Genomic DNA, 20,881 nt, shown 5'->3' on the forward strand with positions numbered 1-20,881 from the left:
ACGGGGGAAGCACAGGGCCCAGGAGCGGGGCAGGGAGATGGCCAGGAGTGGGTGCTTAGTCTTCATCCAGAGTCCACTTTATCTTCGAGAGCTGACCCCACAGAGGTGCCCACTTAGGTTGTTCTTGAGTTTTCTGTGTTCTTAGTGTGGAATTCCTGAAGGCAGTTGGGAGCAAGGCTGGAAGTAGCCTAGTACAGAGTCTGGGGCAGGAAGGCAGAGCCCTTGGGACAGAAGAAAGGGCACTGCTATGGGCTGAATTGTTTCCCCAAAAAGATATGCGGAAGTCTAACCCCTGAGACCTGTTGAGTGTTGACCTTATTTAGAAATAGGGTCTTTGCAGATGTAATCAAGTTAGTGAGGCTGGTAGGGTGGGCCCTTATTAACTCAATGACTGTTGTCCTTATAAGAAGAGACACAGAAACACAGAGGGGAGAGTGTGTGGAGACATGGGGAGAAAAGGCCGAGTGACAGTGAAGACAGAGACTGGAGTGACGCTGCCACAAGCCAGGGAACAGCTGAGCCCCCAGAAGCTGGAAGAGGCAAGGGAGGACCCTCACCTGGAGCCTTAGGAGGGAGTGTGGCCCTGCCCACACCGTGATTTCAGACTTCTAACCTCCAGAACTGTGAGAGAATAGATGTTCATTGTTTTAAGCCTCCCAGTTCTGGCACTTTGTTATGGCAGCTCTAGCAAACTAATACTATGAAGAAAAAGGACATGATACTAAAACTAAACCTTATCTGCTGTCTAGTTTTGGTTACAGCTGGCCTTGCTCTTAACCTGGCCTCTGAGTGATGCCATTAAGAAACCACCGTTGAACCTTAAGACTTTTTTCAGAGACATGAGAAGCACCTGGGCTTACAGAATGGTTTTTCCCAAACAATTGCATTAGCAGGTCCCTTCCAGTCACGTGACTGCTGAGACAGGCTGCGGAAATAGTGAGCAGTGCTCCTGAGTCCAAGCTTCCCGACACCCAAGTCAGTGAGAGTCCCAGTGTCACCTGGGAGGGACCAGCTGGTGCCACTCAGTGTGAGATTGAAGAAGATGGTACAGAGTGTTGACTCAGCGTTTTTATTCAGAAACTATAAGCAGACACGTGATCTTTTCTCTCTACTGTGATTCTTTCATTGTTCTATGGGCCAGGAGTCTCACTGTGGGAACCATAGCGAAGCAGTGGGAAACCACCATGGGGTGATGTCAGGAGGCCCCACAGGCCTTGGCTCACCTCAGAAATTCACCTGCCCAGAAGCGCAAGCCAGGGCATTTCTGTCCACGAGAACAGAAGGCCCCAGGCTGAGGCCCTGGGAAGGGGCCTGTTTGTATGCAAAAGAGGTACCCGAATACCGAGGGTGGGCGGGTGTGTCAAGTGCCATCTTCTGGGTGCATCGGGCTGAGGTCAGATATGGTGGTGGTTGTAGAGATAGGATGGGTACAGGCCGTCATTATGCCACTGGCGCCACTGCTCGATGGCCTCCCGGCTTCTCTCTGCATGTTCTGGGGATGAGAGATGAAGTCATCGTGTGAGGAGGGAGGGCTCTGATCTGGGGGCAGCCACCGAGTCCACCCAGAGCCCCCCCTGCCTGTGACATGTGACATGAACCACTGTGCCTGCGTGCATGGGTGACAGACAGAATGTCCCAGCTGGAAGGGCCTGAGAGGACGCCGAATCTAAAGGCCTCGTTTTAATACAGATCAGACCCAGATAGGTGAGCGTCACAGAGCTGATTGCCAAGAGTGCGGAGACCGGGGTCCTGCATTCAGTTCAGTGCTCCTTCCCTGTACAGCCAGCGAAGGGGGGAGAGCCGCGTGCAGAAACTGGCCCAGAGACACACCAACTAAGACAGAATCCAAAATCGCAGCAGCAGAAAAATCGACTGCAAACCATACTGTTGAAAAACTCACGGAAATGATTGTCAACATCGAGTGATGGGATTATGAGTAAGGTGTTCCTTCTTACTGTTTCTTAGCTTTAAAAATAAAGTTATGTTTTTAAAGCTAACTGGGGAAAGGGGTGGATGAAGCAAGTGCAGGAAGATCTTGATAATCCCTGATTCTGGGTGATGGTTATATGAGGGTTTGTTATACTATATACTTTTCCACGTATTTGAAATGTTTCATAGTAAAGGCTAAAAAGAGCAGAAGGGAGTTTTTAATGAGTAAGAAAGTCCTGATTTTTCTGTCTTTGATAAGACATGTTTCTGAATAACGCCTTTGTGAAGCTATAGCATTAGGCTCCTGATGCCAATTCAAGACTGCCTGTCACTCACTGTTAGGTACCATTAAAGCAGGAGCAGATATCCCAAGGTTATCGGTGTTTAAAAAGCATCCTCAAAAAGTTAAACAGAATTAGCATTAACCCAACTGTTCTTAAAACAAGAATAGATGAATAGATAAAATGTGAGATGATAGATAGATAGATAGGAATGTATAGATATGTCTGTATGTATTATTCAGCCATAAAAAGGAATGAAGTTCTGATATGTGCTATAACATGAATGAGCCTTGAAACATGCTAAGTGAAATACACCAGACACAAAAGGACAAATATTGTGTGATTTCTCTTCTATCAAATATGTAATATAGGCAAATTCGTATGGATAGAGAATATATTAGAGGTTTCCAGGGGCTGTGGGGAGAGAGGAGTTAATGCATAATGGGTACAAAGTTTGTTTGAGGGGTTTGGAAATAAATAATGGTGATGGTTGTGAATGTACTAAATGCCACTGAATTGTACACTTAAAAATAGGTAAGGTGGCAAATTTTATGTTCTAGATATTTTACCACAATTTTTTTTTTGAGTATTTGGAGAAAACGTTGAGAGGATAGAAAGTTAATAGAAGATAATAGCAAGGATTCAAAACTCAAAATGTCTTCCTTGCCTGTTTTCTCAAATGTGGGCTTCACCAAAAAGCCTGTGACCCTGACTTGGTGCCAGTGACACGCATCCTCTGTGGCATTGGGCAAACAGGAAAGCCTGGTGGCTTCAGGATGTGGAGGAAGTGGGTGTCCCCGTGGTCCTTAGCACCTGTGAGAGCCAGGTGCCCGCAACAGGAAGGGCCCTTGTGACCACGGGGTGTTCAGGCGCCATGTCTGCTGGGTATGTTTCCTTCTATGTGAGCTTGGGGTCGGCGCTACCTGGGTGCTGAGAATCCTCTTAGGGACTTGGTGCCTCAGAGACAACCTGGAGCTCAGAGTCAGGCCAGGCTGTTAGCCTTGGGCCATTCATACCTTTCTCAGGCCACGGAGAGCAGCTACCCTTGGCCAATCTTGAGAGCATGATTTTGACATAGAAGTTGATTTTTTCTTCCCAGGTCATGCCGAACTCTTCTTAGACCATTTCATTTAGAAAAAGGGAAGGTCTCCCTGGTAAAGACCCAAGGTCTGGACACTGTAGCCTTCGTGTAGGGACCACTTGTGGCCAGGTGTCATGCAGCCAGCCTGGGATGGCCTGACCTGGGCTTCCAGCTTTGAAGGTGGAAGCAGATCTGGGCTGCTGCCACGTAGGCCTTAGAAGTGGGAGTTCAACGCTGTTTATCCTGGAGCTTTTGGAGGCAGAACTCAGTTATTTTTGCCTTGAAGTTGGTGGTTTTGAGTAGAGTTACAAGCTGGAGCCACGACAGAGCCGAGTGAGGCTCTAACCACCCACCCCCCACTTCCCCAGACAAGGGCCAGTGTCCTGGGGGGTTTGGTAGAGGGGCCTTTGACTAAGGTGGGGTTTTCAGGCCCTCAGCAAGGTCACTGGTGTCCAGAAATCTCCCTTCAGACCACCTGCCTAAAATTCCTCCACTGGAAACCCAAGTCCTTCCCGTCACCCGTGGTATCTCTCAGCATTCGCTTTCATGCAGCAAAGCACCTCGGGGAGAGTGTGATCATCCGCTGCTCTCCAGTATTCTGAGAATAGGTGATGTTGTCAATCAAGAGTGCTAACCGAACCTGGGGTCCTGACCGACGGGGAATGTGGGCGCCTCAGAGAAGGGCTCTGAGCGCTGCTCCCGGTGGAGGTTTCCGGCAACCTGACCTCTGTGTGTGGTCTGTTCCAGGGCAGAGGCAAGGGAAGGGGGGAAGCTGAAGTGAGCTTCACCTTGGTCAGCGTTTACCCTCGGCCAGGCTGGGCCCCCTGCACCTCTTCGCCTCTCCTTCTTTCATCAAGCTCGGGGCGGGGGCGACCCCCTTTGAGCCACTCTGCATTACCCCCTCCCTCCCTCCCTCCCTCCCTCCCTCCTCATGGGCCAATCCTTGGATTGAAGAACCTCTCCAAGACCTCTACGCATTTGGTCTTCCTTGGGTACAAAAACATGGGCTTTGCTGGCAAACTCGCCTTCGTTTAAATCCTTCACTACCTACGTCACCTTGGTTATTCATGTATCCCTTCTAAGCCTGAGTTTTTAAAAGTGTAAAATGGAAATTGTAAGACCTGAGATGCTGGTCGTGAGGATCACGTGGTTCCGTACAGTGTCTGGCAGGGCACGCGCTCAGCCCGTGACAGCGGCTGCTGTCGCTACAGTTCCCGAAGGCCTGTGCCCTGCCCTGCAGCCTCTTCCTGTGTGGGCGAGGCCTGAGGCCCCTGACCTTAGTCCCCTCTGGCTTTGGTGGAGGACCTGGCATCCCTCAGGTGCCTAACCCCTCATCCTAATCCATCGTGGGAGGGAAAACAGTGAATGTTTTTCATCCAGAGGCTAGGGATTTGGACCTGAAACATTTAAAAATGCACAAAATAAAATGCTGCTATTAATACTATGAGTTAAAAAAAAAACACATACTGAAGGAATTTTAGAGGCCACATTCTCATTTTTTAAATGCTTCTCCCCAAGCTGTCCACCAAGGTAAACAAATCTTTAACAGAAGTATTTCCCTCTGAATTACAACAATCTGAGCTTTCCCCAGGATGTTTGATTTGCTGGAATCCTGCCCAACACCTGTCTGCAGGGCTCAGCCAGGTGCCACCTGAAAGGCCATGGGCATGGCCTGCAGCCCCCTGATACCTGGTGATGGTGTCCTTTCCACTAAGAGGTGCCCTAAGGGCATATTACCTCCCAAATCCACCAGAGCAAGCAAGCGAGGGGTTGACAACTTGGGAACTGAAATTGCAGACTCTCTCTAACAAAGGTCACCTTAACTGGGGTCTTAGGTCCAAGCTCACCTGCATCCAGGAACTTACTCGGAAGCATTTCAATCTTGAAGTTTCAGAAGAGACCAAAAAAGGAATAAAAACACACATTGGCCTGCCTGGTCTGATCCCTATTACCTGTTCTGTGGATTTTTTGCTATAAGTGACCCTTGAGGGCACTTAATAGATACCAAGTTGAATCCCATCCCCCATGGGAGGCTGGGGTTCAAAGGCAGAGCCTCCCTCCCCTTCCCCCCTCCCCCACACCCAGAGGCCTGGTTGAAACCAGCATTCCTGGGGGGCGGCTGGAGCCCTGTCTCCCAAGGCCAGAGGGTGGGGATGAGGTGTGCTGACCGTCTGGTGAGAGACACAGAGGCAAAGGTCAAGACTTTGCAAACAAGACGCTCAGGAACACGCAAACCCCGCAGAAACTTGCTCTGGGTGAGGGGAGCCGCCCCATGGGCTGTAGATGTTGACGCTGGAGGTGGGGAGGGTACAGAGCGGGGCCCCGTGACCGGAGGCTTCTGAGCTCACTTGTCCTGGTTTGCTTCCACTGGTCGCCCGGTGCTGATGATAATAATTAGGTAAATGAAGGCCTAGGTTTTCCAGGATGGGCAGTTCCTAGAGCCACGACATTGATGGAGATCCAAGGCCCTTGAAAGTGAGTTTGAAATCCTCCCAACTCAGCTCTAACGGGAACTAAGCCAGGAGTTCAGGTGCTAAGACAGAACACACCCAAGTAGGAGGAGAAAATACGATCAACCAAAGACTCCCCCAGCCCCACAGTCTCCAAGCCAGTGGTGTTCTGTCCTCTTCCATTTCTTCTCAAGTTCTGTAGCCACTTTTGTGACTTTCTCCCTGTTTTTCCGAGACTCCCATAGATATGAATTGAAAGTAGAGCTCCTCTTACCTCCCTCCTCTAGTTAAAATTGAGGGATAAGTACAGGCAAATCACATGGTTCTCCCGCAAAGCTCCACTTCCCCGAAGTCACTGGCTGACGAGCTCTTACCATCGTTTTGCTCCTCCACGAAGTTCTCAAACTCGTTCCTTTGTTCCTCGTGATGTTCTCTCCATAGCTCGTCCGCCTGCAGCTTCAGCCTCTTCTCCGCTGGGGGAGGGGAAGAGGCGAGAGTTGCCCCCAAGAATAGGGGCAGCCGCACGCATTTAGGGGGACACCAATCATTCTGCCTGAGAAACTTAATCAGGTGCAAAAGGGGCTGTTTGTGAGGGGGTAAGAGTGGGGCTTCACTGAAATGGTTCACTCCTGACACAGACTTTAAAACCTGAGGGACCTGGGGGAGCGTCCCATCCAACTGCCTCATTTTGTGAGTGAGAGGACAGACCCCCAAAAGGTGAAGCCATTTAGCTCCAGGTGTAAAATGAATGGTGTATCCAAGCATGCTGGGCCTCTTAGAAGCTAGGAATTTGATGATAGAAATGAATTCTGTGAGGGAATAATCCAACTTAATTTCACATTAATTAACCTGCAAGTCCATTCAGCATCTTTGCGCTCCTATCATGGCCAGAATATATGCTAAGCACTGGGATTAAAAAGTCAAGTAAGAAAGATTCTGTCCCTCTGCCTAAGAGACCTGTAATCCACTTACGGAGAAAGATATGAAAATAAATTACACCCAGCATTATGGCTGCTGTGATAGAAATCGCCACGGGGCGTAATGATGGCTGTGGTCGAGGGAATCTAAGATGATCCTGATATTCATGCCCTTAGGTGATTCTCTCCCCTTGTGTGGATTGGCCTAGTGGCTCACTTCTAATGGGCAAAATAGGACAGAAGTGATGGGATATGACTTCTGAGATTAGGTTACAAACAAGACTGGCTTCCGTCTTGGGTTCGTTGGTCTGTCTATCTATCTATCTATCAATCTCTCTCTCACTTTTGCTCTTGCTCGGAGGGAAGCCAGCTGCCATGTTGTAAGCTGTCCTGTGGAGAGGCCCACTCATGGCAGGAACTGGTGTCCTTGACCAGTAGTCAGCAGGACTTGAGGTTTGCCAAGAGCCATGTGCGTGAGCTTGAAAGCGAATCTTCTCTCAATCAGGCCTTGAAATGAATGCAGCCCAAGCCAATACCTTGACTACAGCCCATAGAGACCCTGAGCCTGAGGCCACCAGCTAAGCTGGGCCTAGACCCCAGAAACAGACAATAAATGTTTGTTGTTTTAAGCTGCTAAATTTGGGGCTCATTTGTTACATAGCAGTAGATAACTAGTACAGGATATGGGGTGATCAGGTAAACTCCCTGATGATGAAAATACCAACCTCAGGTATTCCTTAGTTTGTGAGGCAATGCATTCCAGTAAAGTTGGCTGTAAACTTTTTTGTGAGGAGTCCCAGTTTCACATTATAAAGCTGAAGGTACACCTCTGGTTGGAGAAATACCCCCAGTGATAACTGAAAACTGTCACTGAGAACACGTAAACATTCCTTGGCTGTTGAACATGAAGCTTACCAGAGGGAACCTTACCTGACCTACCAGGTCACAGCTCACCAGCAGGTGCAGCTGTCCCTCATCTGCTCTAATGTAGCCCCCTCAAAAAACCTCTAGATTTTAGATTTTCCAACGTAAAATAAGTTTCTAGGTTCATCCATTTCTGCCCTCACACCTTTACATCTTTAGTCTGGCAGAAGCTTAGAGATAGAAATTGCCTGTTTTCTGGTTCCAGATTCAAGTTTATCAAAGTGTTGCCTGCCTTTACTGAACCTCAGACATAATTGGGCATTGTTCTACCCGTCACCGGAGTTGACCAGGTAACAGCAGATTAACTCAGGTGTATCCTAAGTGTTCACCAGGCTGTCCTGGGTTCCCACGACTGAAACCCCGAGCTTCCAACCCAGGTGACAGATCTCTGGCTTAATCATGCGTCTCATTGTTCTGAATCCACTTAGAGAATGGAAACTATTTGCCTCTTAAATTCATGCACGTTCCCCGCTGGGAGTCTGCCAAAAGGTTGCTTCTCATTTCCGTCAAGAACTGCCCAAACTCCATCTGTCTTTAAAGTGTTTCTTGACATTTGCAAACCTTTAAATCCCAAATTGTGTGAGGCCTGGAGATTTTCCCAGTGTGGTTGTACTTCTCCACTTAAAAAAAAAAAAAAAGGGAATTTCATCTCCAAGCATTTTCATCTCACTTCTTGCCCATCATTTGAAAACAGTCCTGTTATTTTCACTGAGCAAGTTACCTTGCTGAGTGTGCTGAGAGGCACAAAGAGTTTATTCAGACAGACACATAAGTAATGAATCAAGCCTTGGACTCAGAGTCTGTCAGAGCTGAGTCCTTGGAAGAATCTAGTTCAAGGACAGAAAACTCAAATCTCTTCAAGGGTCGGCAGGTCATGGAAATGAGGGTCTCTGCCAAGCAGGGGATACCAGGGCCTACTTCAGGCTGAGAAGGAGACATACTTCCGAGCTCAAAAGCCTCCCAAATGCATTGGAAGTGAAGACTTCTAAAAACACTGCTGGCAGATGTAGAGAATGGACTTGAGGACACAGGGAGGGGGAAGGGGAAGCTGGGACGAAGTGAGAGAGTGGCATGGACATATATACACTACCAAATGTAAAATAGATAGCTGGTGGGAAGCAGCCGCATAGCACAGGGAGATCAGCTCAGGGAGATCAGCTCGGTGCTTTGTGACCACCTAGAGGGGTGGGATAGGGAGGGTGGGAGGGAGGGAGACGCAAGAGGGAGGAGATATGGGGATATATATGTGTATGTATAGCTGATTCACTTTGTTATACAGCAGAAACTAACACACCATTGTAAAGCAATTATACTCCGATAAGATGTTTAAAAAAAGAAACTAGGGAAAAAAAAAAAACAACAAAAACCACTGCTGGCTGAACACGCCTCTTTCAGGGGCTTATAAATAAGGAAACGGGCCCAGGGAGAAGAAGTGGTCAAGGCCACTTAGCAGCAAAGCTGTCACCAAACCCACATTTCCAGTTCCCGGTCCCGTGTGCCCTCTTCCCTGCTTACAGCGCTGCTCTCTTGCCTGTAGGGTACACCATGAATTACCTGGAAAGCACACACTGAGTTATTGTGTCCCTTCTCCACCGAATAGAGATTTTCCCCTTAACATTTTTTTTGGGGGGGGCCTCGCTACGCGGCATGCAGGATCTTAGTTCCCCGACCAGGGATGGAACCCGTGCCCCCTGCAGTGGAAGCAGGGAGTCTTAACCGCTGGACCACCAGGGAAGTGCCCCCCGCCCCCGACCTTAACATTTTTAACTTTCAGAAATTGAGATGCAATTCATCACTTAAGTGCATTCAGTGTGGCCCTATCCTCTTTGCTTCTTACCCCGACAGCACAGCCAATCAAAGACTGACCTACAGTCGAGGGAACGTGACGTAACTTCTAATTCAGAGCTGCAGCCACTGAAACCCGAGGGCCTAGGTTGAGCCCTCGGTCCCTGGCGGTCCCCGCAGCCCGGCTGACTGTGGGAGAGAGAAGGAACACGAGGCAAGAGCAAAAGGCAGGCCACCAGCATCCTTACCATTGACCTTTTCTCGGGATCTGGGGGACCGCTTGCCTCGCTTCTTGAGGAAATTCAAGGCATCTGATTCCTGCATGAAAATCTTCTCTTCCACGCCTGAAACCCGAGAGAAGCCGGTCACAACCGGCACATGCTCACCAGGGCTACCTCGGGAGCCCCCTGGGTGGCCCCGGCACTCACCTTCCTGCACCTCTTGTCCTGCCAACCGCCTGGTGCCCACCGACACAGCTGTCCCCTCCCGCAGGACTGTGGGACGAGAGCACAGCGTGAGGGCTGCCGCACCCCAAGAGGAGGCCTCACCCTGAGCCAGGCCAGGGCAGTCCTTCCCAGGGCCGTGACTTGCCCTGCAGACCTGGATGCCTCAAATACCAGCCACAGAGCCAACTTCCCCAAGAAACCGCCAGGCGTGCTGGTTTCTCTGTACTGCGTTGTGTTATACACACAGACACATACACACAAACACACACACCCAGGTACTGCCTTCTTAACAGTAGGTACCCCCTCTACCTGGGCCACCTGAGCAGCCTCACCTAACACCAAGTCCATCCTGGAGCCTCCCCATACTCACTGGACAGGAGCACAACGGCCGAGAGGCAGGAGATCAGGAACAGCTGTCTCCAGGCCATCTTTGGAAAAGCCGAGGCTCTGTCTGGGAACTACAGACAGAGAGGGTTCTACAGATCCTGAGGCTGTCAGGTCCTCACTTCTGTGTCAGGCAGATCAGGAGGGAGGGAGAGAGGCAGGAGGCTGGGATGCCACTGGGGATGGGGGTGGGGGGGAGCAGGGAGTGGGAGGGGTCCCGGCCGCAACTTCCATTGGCCGCTCCTGCCAGAGCACCGGAGATGTTTTTGGCACCTTGCAAACCACACAGAAGCAGAGTCTGTCATCGGAGCCTCAGCCAGGACAGTTCTGAAGTGGCCTTTCCAAGATCCGCACCCAAGGAGTTGCTGTTGGAATGCCCAGCCTCAGAGTCAGGATTCCAAAGACCAAGGGCAAATTTCAAAGAGCCCCTGGCATCTGCTTCAGGGGAGGTGGGGACTCTAGTCCTGGAAGCTGAAGCATGCGGGGAGGGAGGCGGGGCTCAGTGGGGGACTTTGACTCAGCTGTCAGGCCAGAAGGGACCGTAAAAGCTGGGAGACCCCCGCTTAGGGTGACTCTGGCCTGGACACGTGGGCCATTCTGACAGTAGCCCCCGACTTGACCCCAGCTGATGCTCACTGTCAAACAAAGCACAGACCCCTTGGCCTGGGGTCCCAGAGCCCTTTCCAGATGTCGAGAAAGAGAGGCAGTCAGCCTTCCACGGGGGAGGGGAGGAACACAGTGTAAAGAGCCCCTCCTCTGGGCACGCTGCTCAACGGCGCACCCCGTGTAGGGGGGGAAGTGCATTCCCAGAAGTGGGGATGCTGCTGGAATCCGAGCCCTATGGGGCTGTCAGAGCCCAGTCCCTTAGGAGCTTTGTTCTTGACACTGTCATTTATTTTGAACCATCCAAAGAGTTGCCTTCAGGCATTGTTTAGAATCGTCCTAATAGTGACCATCCCTAGACCCACCCACATAAAGCTCCCCTTTCATTAGACACGTGTAGTAACATCCCACATGTACTTGGACCATTGGCAGGAAAAGAATGTTAATAGCAGAAAAATAAGCAAGGCACAGCAAACAAAATAAATGGGCTGTTTTCCAGTGGAGGGAAGTGCGACTGACGTCTGCCAGCTCTTGGTGGCTGTGAGCACACAGAGGGTTCCCCTTCAACACTGGCTGAACTCACTTAACCAGGTGCGGGTGGGTTCTGCATGATCCACCCAGGAGGGGCAATACCCATGAGGACACATCAGCAAGGATTCATCTGTCAGGTTGACTAGCTGTCACTTGAAAGAGGGAAGGGCCCCGAGGCAGAGCGATGTTGATGGGACTTGTGGGTGAGAAAATGGGTGTGTGAAATACCTGTGACATCCTTGATACACTAATTCTTCTTGCTGCCTTTTTTAGCTCCATTCATTTCAACCATGAATATTTATCGAACATCTACTCTAAGCCAGCCACCTGTGCTAGTCACACGCTCACCAGCTTTTAGTAAATCTGCCCAACGTTTCCAAAGTACCTTCCGCCCCAGGTCGGACACTGTGCATCCACTGTCCACGCAGAAAGGCTTAGGGAAGAATCTCAAGCCCTAGGAAGTTCTCTCAGACCCAGCTGGGAAGAAAAGGGCAGGAGATCCAGAATTCACTGAATGGAGGATGGAGGCTTGCAATGGGATGTAAACTTTGTTCTGGAAAAACAAGCTTACATTTCTTACTTACCAAGGCTGGTGGCCTGAGATTTCTGTTGGCTACACTGATGTGCTCCAAGGAATGGTCTGGCCACGGCTGGTCTCAAAGTATAATCTCTCAGTTCTTCCAGAGCTCTCTCCCTCTAGACCCTTTGGTGTCTACACTTCCCACCCTCTTTCATTTCCCACCTTCAGCTCGCCCACCTCTGGGGCTGCTCGCTGCGCCTGTCTGTGCTGCAGAGGTGGCCTCCCCGTGACATCATACCCTGGAGTATAACAAGCCACCCACCTCAAGGCAAAGGCATGGTTCTAATGCAGCTATAATTTTATGAATATACTAAAACCCATTGAATTGTACACTTTACGTGGATGAATTGCATGGTACGTGATCAATATCTCAAAAAAGCTCTTACAAAAACACGTGTATTGGGTACTTCCCTGGTGGCGCAGTGGTTGAGACTCCGCGCTCCCAGTGCAGGGGGCCCGGGTTCGATCCCTGGTCAGGGAACTAGATCCTACACGCATGCCGCAACTAAGAGTTCACATGCCACTACTAAGGAGCCCGCCTGCTGTAACTAAGACCCAGTGCAACCAAATAAATAAATATTAAAAAACAACAACAACAACAAAAACGTGTGTATATACACATATATTACACAATATGGAAACAGCTTCAGGATACTCATCTATTGGGGTCATGGGGGTTGGGGGAGGGTCAGGAAGACTTTAAGGAAGCAGTGATGGCTGAGATGAAGCTTGAAAGATGAGGGTTTCCAGAGCCCAGTTAGACGGAAGGCATTGTCAAAGGGCCCAGAGAAATGAAGCCCTTTTGAGAAATTGCAGGCAATGAGCAATAGTGTAGCACGGGAGCACACGGAGGGGCTGGAGGTAGCCAGGGCCTAGGTCATGGTGTAAGGGGTCTGGCCTCCATCCTCGTGAGACTAGTGTGACAGCTGTAAGCACATATCCCGGGGCCAGTCCCCCAGTTCAGCCCCAGCTCTGGACTGAACCAGCTGCATGGCCTTGGGCAAGTCATTTTACCTCTCTGCGCCCAATTCCCTCCTCTGTCACACAGATTGATATGAGGATTGGAGACAATGCCTCCACCGTTCTCACAACAGTGTCTGGCATGCACAGACCAATGTATATGTGTTTGCTCTCATGACACAGTAATGAACCATTGAATGATTTTGAGCAGGGAAGTGACATGAGGGTTTTTTTTAGGAACACCACACCCATGATGTGGAGGGTGAGAGGGATTGGACTAAAGTGGAGACACTTAGAGAAGGCTGTTGCATTCGTCCAGGTGAAGGATGATGTCGGCAGGGGGCAGGAAGCTCAGGAATGGAGAGGACAGATATTTAAAAAGATTGAAGAAATAGAATCAGTGAGACTTGATGACTAATTAGCTCAAGGGAGTGACGGATTGGGAGGTGTGCATTTCAGGTGGCTCCTGAGTTTTTAGTTTGGATAACTGGGTGGATGGATGGTAAGATCATTCTGTGAGGTGGAGAAAACAGAGAAAGTTCAAGGGGTGTGTCATTGGACAAATCCAGTCCAGTGATCTGTGGATTCAAACCAGGTCTTCTGATGTCAAATCCAGTGTCCTTCCCATTTTCCCACAACCGTAATTTTGTGAATATACTATCCCATCCCCACAATCAATTTTAGAACACTTTCATCACCCCCAAAAAGAAATTCCATATGCATTAGCAGTCACTCCTCATTTTCCCCAGCCCTCAAAGCCCTGGGCCACCACTAATCTGCTTTCTGTCTCTATGGATTTGCCTATTCTGGGTATTTCACCTAAATGGAATCATACCCTATGTGGCTCTTGTGACTGACTTCTTTCACTTCAAATACAGTGTTCAAGGGTCATCCATGTTGAAGCATGCATCCATACTTCATTCCTTCTTATTGCTAAATAATGTCATGTTGTACAGACATACCATATTTTATTTATCCGTTCATGGGTTGATGGACATTTGGGTTGTTTCTGCCTTTTGGCTATTATAAATAATGCTGCTATGAACATTCTTGTGCATGTTTTTGTGTGGGCGTATGTTTTCATTTCTGTTGGGTGGATACCTAGGTGTAGAATTGTTGGAACATATGGTAACTCCATGTTTAACTTCTGAGGAACTCTCACGTTATAACTAAAATGTTCATTTACTTGTCTGTCTCCTTCAATGCTGTGAGGTCTCTTTGAGGAGGAGTTTCCACCTTGGTCATACCTGAGATGGTCTCTGGCACTGAACTGATGCATAAATGTTTCAATAAACATTTATCAGTGAAAATACTCTGGAGTGAGGGCATTTAAAGGAAGCATTTATGAGCTCACTTCAATGGGCTATTCATAGGAAGGTACCTACACAGGGACCTGAAATTTCCAGGTTTATGTATCACTGGGTTCCGGGTCCTTCTCAAGCAGCAGACATGAATTCTGTGGTTCATTTGTGGATTGTCTTAGAGGGCAACCAAGAAGGCCTTCATGTTCCCCTCAGTTTGACTGAACTTTAGACAGGTTTCTTTCTGACTGTAAGCCCCTGACCTCCCTTTTGTAAGAACATTTAATTTAGAAAACGTGCGCTTGTAAATTCTTACCCTGCACCTTTGAAATGTATGCAAATCTTCTAACCTCTTGCCAGACATTCAAGCCAGGAAGTGTCTTTCTCAAGGACCTGGGAATCATGTTTTTGAAATGAAAACACCAAAGGAGATAGCACTTCAATTTCACACCAAAGGAGATAGCATTTTTGCCCTCTATGGGAGGGTAGGCACCTGACTTTGGTGGGCACTTTATTCCAACTGTGACGGCCAATTAGCAAACACAGGTGGCCTGTGATTCCCCCTACCCTAGCTCTTAAAACCTCTCCACGTCTACCATACCATCCAGCAATTCCACTCCTGGTTATTTGTCCAAAGAAAACAAAAACACTAATTCAAAAAGATACATGCACCCCAATGTTCATAGCAGCATGATTTACAATAGCCAAGATATGGAAACAACCTAAATGCCCATCAACAGACGAATGGGTAAACAGATGGACTATATATATACAATGGGGTATTACTTAGCCATAAAAGAGAATGAAATTTTGCCATTGGTAGCAACATGGGTGTACCTGGAGGGTATTCTGCTTAGTGAAATAAGTCAGGCAGAGAAAGACAAATACTGTATGTTTTCACTAATATGTAGAATCTGAAAAGTAAAACAAATGAACAGATACAACAAAACAGAAACAGACTTACAGATAGGGAGAACAAACTAGGGGTTTCCAGAGGGGAGAGGTATAGGGGGAGGAGCAGGATAGGGGAAGGAAATTAAGAGGTACAAACTACTAGGTATAAGGCTGTAATGTACAGTGCAGGGAATATAGTCAATATTTTATAATAACTTTGTATGGAGTATATTCTATAAAAGTATCAAATTACTATGTGGTATACCTGAAATTAATATAATATTCTAAGTCAACTATACTTCAATTGGAAAAAAAAATCTCCAGCCCTTTGTTTTAGTAGAGTTGAGATCAGTCTCTCTCCTCTATTGCAGTAGTCTTTTTTTTTTTTTAATTAATTTATTAATTTATTTTTGGCTATGTTGGGTCTTCGTTTCTGTGCGAGGGCTTTCTCTAGTTGCGGCGAGCGGGGGCCACTCTTAATCGCAGTGCGCGGGCCTCTCACTATCGCGGCCTCTCTTGTTGCGGAGCACAGGCTCCAGACGTGCAGGCTCAGTAGTTGTGGCTCACGGGCCTAGTTGCTCCGCGGCATGTGGGATCGTCCCAGACCAGGGCTCGAACCCGTGTCCCCTGCATTGGCAGGCAGATTCTCAACCACTGCACCACCAGGGAAGCCCTGCAATAGTCTTTTTATGTTTTATTTTTTAATTTATTTGGCTGTGTCGGGTCTTAGTTGCGGCATGCGGGATCTTTCGTTGCAGTGCGCGAGCTCTTCATTGCGGCACGCGGGCTTCTCTCTAGTTGTGGCATGGGGACGGGGCGCTCCCGAGCATGTGGGCTCAGTAGCTGTGGCGTGCAGGCTTAGTTGCCCCACAGCATGTGGGATCTTAGTTCCCCAACCAGGGATCGAACCCACGTCACCTGCATTGGAAGGCAGATTCTTAACCACTGGACCACCAGGGAAGTCCCTATTGCAATAGTCTTGAATAAATTCTTCCTTGCTTTGTCTGGTGCAGTTTTAACTTTGACAAGGGCACTGACTCAACATCTCATTTGATCCACCAGGGAAAGAGGGCATAACTCATGTAAGTGGAAATGATCCTTAGGGAGTGGGTCCGTGCAGGTGAGGTCACCAGATGCCATGGCCCAACTGTAAGTGTTATCCTGAACTAAATATAGAAGAGCCCGTTGTCTATAACTAATACTAAGAATATATTATGTTCTTTCATTTCACTTCCTTTTCAATGGACTAATTATGCCCCTGAGCACCTCCCCGTGTGGTAGAGGTGAGTTAAGGATTGTACCAAAGGGGGGACTCATGACCCTTGGAACCAGGAGGTCCTCAGAGTTCGGCCCCCCCAGGAGCCCTCACAGAGCACGTAGATGGACACCTTTCCTGCCGCCTCCTCAGTGAGAAGGAAACACCGTATAGATGTGAATGTGAAGGCTTATTTGTTGGGCAAGAGAGTGATAGTTTGCAAAAAATAAAGTTTCAACTCATTTGAAGTCCCTCTGGATCTGACTGTGTTGACACAGGTGGGTGTGGAAAATGAGGGCTTCGTGAGTCAGGACAACATTTCTAAAACCTTTCTGGTTTCTTATTTTCCTGTGAAAGACATTCATTTCTCTAAGCACCTAGCCAGAGTGTCATAGAGCTTCTTTATAGCTCTTTCCCTCATGTGCCATGGAAATATTATCAGTCCCTATGAAAACGGTGTCTAGAAGTCTCCCCCTGAAATTAAGTCTGGCAGGAGATGTCTCCATTCAGTGCAATCGACATCACTAGGCTAATGTTCTGTTCTCAGTGTGACCAACGACTTCCTTGAGTTTATAGAGAAAATTATAAACCTTTCTCTGTGTCTTGCTTTCCCCACATGCCATACAAGGAAGCCAAGAAGCATTTGTCTTCCACCATCACCACTAGGCTATATGACACATTAGCGGAGAAAGCTCTGAAAAGGGCGTGGGGTATTCTACAGCTGCATGGAGTACTGCTGTGAATATCTGGGTTGATATTCAGCAGGCAAGCACTGTTATGGCTAAAACAAGTTACTAAGATATCAAAATACTTCCTTATCAATTGTTCAGTAGCCACTTTCCTGAGCCATCTCTCACCCACTGTTGCCCCAGGTACCCCAGGCTCCCTCCCAGGACCCCTACTTTCCATAGTCTGTTATCCAAGGGGATGATGCTTGGCCCAGCGGGGCACCCTGCTCTGCTCCCACAGCTGGCCTTGATTCTGATTGGTCAATGTCTGTCCTGTGTCAGCTGAACATATTAATATCCCTCTGAATTCAGAGATTTCTAATTACTCACGAGTCATCTAAAATTACATTATATTTTTTCCCACCTCTCCTCTTTACCACCTCTTGTGTTTCTCACACCGAAGTACTATCCCTAACCCTCACCAAAAATCCCACACCTATTACAAAGACTCATGTGCACCGAGGTTTAAAGTATCTATACTTACAAAAGTGAAAACTGGAAACAGTCTAAATAAAACAGCAGGGCACACATTATGGTGTATGTGTGGGAGAAGAGTATGTACCTATTGGAAATGTTACGAAAGATGGAGAACATGATGGTATAGTAGTTGCTGATGAGAAGCCACAGCAGTGTAGGTGGCCAAATGCTCTACCAGAAAGGTGTTCCACCGTGACAGGTTCTCCTGGTTTGCTGAGGAATCCCTTTAGAGTAGGGGTGAGTAAAGTAAGTTAGTGATGTAAGGGAAAGGTGAGTTGGGCCCATTTTTCTGGAAGATCAATCACCTGGAATGGGTAGATCTTCACTGTTGTGAAAATTAGTCACTTTGGCAGGTCTTGTGGGAGGGGGAGGGGGAGGAGGGGTAGAAGAGGAAGAAGAGGGGGTGGAGGGATGTTTCAGGTCAGTGAAGGGGGGTCTTGGGCAGGTCCTCACCCAGCATCCCTTGGGCTTCTTGTCAGTGGAACCAGCAAGAGCTGATCACCAAGACTGCTGAGACTTGTCATAGCTTGGGCTTAAGACCCTAGACTGAGAGTCACCTGGGGCTCATCTCTCCCCAAAGAAACAAAGTGAAGGACCTTTGTTCTACTACCCGTGGCAGCAACTAGAGCAGAGCACGTAGCTTCCACCTCTGGAGCGCCCTGTGCCGCCAAGGTCGCCCGTGCCCTAACCGTAGGAGCCTGAGCCTTCTGACCCAGACACCCTGGCTCCCACCTTCCTCAGCAGCCTCTTGCCTTTGACCCACGGGACTGCACCGCTGCCCACTTTCCGAGCCACCCCAGGCTTCGGGAGTGGCATCTTGGTGCCTGGGTTATTGGTACACCACACCCCTAGCCCTCACTGCTCAGAAGTTGACCCGTCAGGGATTTAAAAAGCCTCCCGGTCAGAGTGGCCTGAAGCCCCTGTCCTGAAGGTGACACTTGAAGGTGAGAAGCCCACCCCCAAGGGTTTACTGCTCTACATGATGACAGCAGCTTAGCAATTACGACCACTTTAGGAACTGAAGACTTGACCCAGCCTGCTGACGGACTCAACTCACCGAGGCCAGGTTCTGGCGCAAAGCCTAATCTCACTAGGCCGTGGTCCCAAGATTAACCTCCCAAGATGCCACCAAGGCAGATTGTGCTGCTGCCTGCAGGACCCGTGATGTACAATGGGAAAGAGACTGAACTTCTGGACTCTGCTCGTGCTGTCGGATGGAGAGGCTTGAATGTTCTCACTCTTGGGATGGATGGATATACATTATCTTTACTCCAGAGGGTTTAGAGGTGTGGTTCGCAGACTTGACTGTGAAGTCAGATCTCCCTGGTGCTTTAAAAATGCCAGCATTGGGGACTCCCCTGGCGGTCCAGTGGTTAAGACTCCACAGTTCCACTGCAGGGGGCACCCGTCCGACCCCTGGTTGGGGAACTAAGATCCCAAATGCCGCGTGGTGTGGCCAAAATAAATAAATAAAATAAATTATTTTAAATAATACCAACACTGGGCCTCAACCTCTAAGAGTCTTTGTGTGTGTAATTTGAAAAATTCATGTCTTTCACAAATGAACGTATCTATGAAACAGAAACAGAATCAGGGACCTAGAGAATAGACTGGTGATTGCCAAGGGGGAGGGGGGCTTGGAGAAGGATGGATTGGGAGTCTGGGGTTAGCAGATGCAGACTGCTTTATGTAGAATGGATAAACAAGGTCCTACTGTATAGCCCAGGGAACTATATTCAATATCCTGTGATGAACCATAATGGAAAAGAATGTGAAAAAGGATGTATATATATGTATAACTGCGTCACTTTTCTGTAAAGCAGTAATTAACACAACGTTGTAATTCAACTATACTTCAATTAAAAAAGTCTTTTTTTAATTTTGCAGGGACAGAGGTATTATCGATAACCTAGATCTGCAGTGGCACCTAGAAAGTTGTGCATTTTTCTCAATAAAGGCACGCTATCTCTCTGGAGATGAAATACAGAGCTGATTTCTAGTTTCACGATGGGCTCTCTGGGGGAACAGAAAGGCAAGGCCCATGGCAGAGCATACAGACGAGGTCTGTGGGACAAGCTGACTTGGGTCCCTGGCCATCCAGGAATCCTGTGAATATAAGGCTTATATCCTGGGTTCTCCCCAGTCTGGACGACAGCTCGGCACGACATAAGGCAGGCCCAGGGAGGAGAGAACCTAAGTCACGTCAAGAAGCTTGGGCCAGGGCTGAGCCGTGTTAAAGGAAGACAGGCACACAGGCCCCCCGTCTTGCCCAACTTGTGGGGACAGCTTTGCAGGCAAGACTGGGGTGCGAGGGGACTCTGTTAGGCAAAGTCCTACACGACAGGCCTGGGGGACCAAAAGGACTGGTAAATAGCAGGCAACACCCCTGACCCTCTTCCTCCCACCAGACGCCAAAATGCACCTCACCGGAGGGAGAGGGCATCATCCTGTCACTCCCAGTGACAGCCCAGCACTGGGGAATATATTAGGGTGTAGGTTCCCCAAAGTTTGGACACCCTCTACTACAAGATACTCCGAGATGAAAGGCTTCCAGGGTCAAATAAATTTGGGGAGTACTATATAGACTCTATGCTCCTCCTTTGCGCCAGGTTCACAACGCACAGGAGCATATTAAAGGCTCTGACAAGCCCTGCAGCTGGAAAATCTGTTTTTGTTTAGCATTCCCCAAATTGAATTGACCATGCCATCTTTATTCATGGAGTACCCTTTTACATCCCATGGCCTATTTTGGGAAGATCTGACTTGGTCATTTAACAGCAAGAGAGTCTGTAGCTAGAATGGCATTTGTCAATAATCTAATTTCCAAGAACAAACATAATGTAATAAGTGTTACATAATAATTATATAGTACTGCCCTCAAATAATATACGGTCCAAAAATGTGATACAAATGAATTTATTCACAAAGCAGAAACAGACTCACAGACTTCAAAAACAAACTTATGGTTACCAGAGGGGAAAGGTTGGGGTAAGGGATAAATTAGGAGTTTGGGATTAACATATACACACTATTATAAATAAAAGAAACAACAAGGACCTACTGTATAACACAGGGAACTCAATATTCTGTAATAACCTGTATGGGAAAAGAATCTGAAAAAGAATGGATATATGTATATGTACAACTGAACCACTTTGCTGTACACCTGAAACTAACACTATATTGTAAATCAACTTGTGGGATCTTAGTTCCCCAACCAGGGATCGAACCTGTGCCCCCTGCATTGGAAGCTCAGAGTCCTAACCGCTGGACCGCCAGGGAATTCCCTGGAAACAGTTTTTTTAAATGACGATAAGCTGTGAGCACCACAGGCACTGGGAGAGATAGAATTGTC

At 48.3% G+C, this 20,881-nt stretch overlaps 2 protein-coding genes across 4 annotated transcripts in view; one reads left to right on the forward strand and one right to left on the reverse strand.

The window, feature by feature from the left end:
* Window positions 1–20,881, forward strand: part of MCM10 (minichromosome maintenance 10 replication initiation factor) — a 131,706-nt gene that overhangs the window by 45,756 nt on the left and 65,069 nt on the right. The window lies entirely within an intron of this gene.
* Window positions 1,054–10,354, reverse strand: UCMA (upper zone of growth plate and cartilage matrix associated). 3 transcript variants are annotated; one of them, XM_082385748.1, is made up of 5 exons: window positions 10,184–10,354; window positions 9,796–9,861; window positions 9,652–9,711; window positions 6,116–6,214; window positions 1,054–1,492 (listed from the first exon to the last, which is right to left on the reverse strand). In XM_082385748.1, the coding sequence occupies exons 1-5, from the start codon at window positions 10,239–10,241 to the stop codon at window positions 1,395–1,397; spliced, it is 381 nt and encodes a 126-aa protein (XP_082241874.1). In that variant the 5' UTR covers window positions 10,242–10,354; the 3' UTR covers window positions 1,054–1,394. The 3 variants fall into 3 exon arrangements, with proteins under 3 accessions (XP_082241874.1, XP_082241873.1, XP_082241875.1); XM_082385747.1 differs by having other exon boundaries at window positions 9,616–9,711; window positions 10,184–10,351; XM_082385749.1 differs by lacking the exon at window positions 9,796–9,861 and having other exon boundaries at window positions 9,616–9,711; window positions 10,184–10,352.

Source organism: Balaenoptera borealis (genome assembly GCF_965194805.1).
Source record: "Balaenoptera borealis genome assembly, chromosome: 3".
NCBI lineage: Eukaryota > Metazoa > Chordata > Mammalia > Artiodactyla > Balaenopteridae > Balaenoptera > Balaenoptera borealis.

Bases quoted from the DNA above. Each gene is read 5' to 3' on its own strand.
- UCMA (XM_082385747.1), bottom strand. From the start codon at position 10,241: ATGGCCTGGAGACAGCTGTTCCTGATCTCCTGCCTCTCGGCCGTTGTG. The intron at 9,862-10,183 runs GTGAGTATGGGG...CTCGTCCCACAG, and splicing joins GGCCGTTGTGCTCCTGTCCA to TCCTGCGGGAGGGGACAGCT. The intron at 6,215-9,615 runs GTAAGGATGCTG...CCCCTCCCCCAG, and splicing joins ATCCCGAGAAAAGGTCAATG to CGGAGAAGAGGCTGAAGCTG.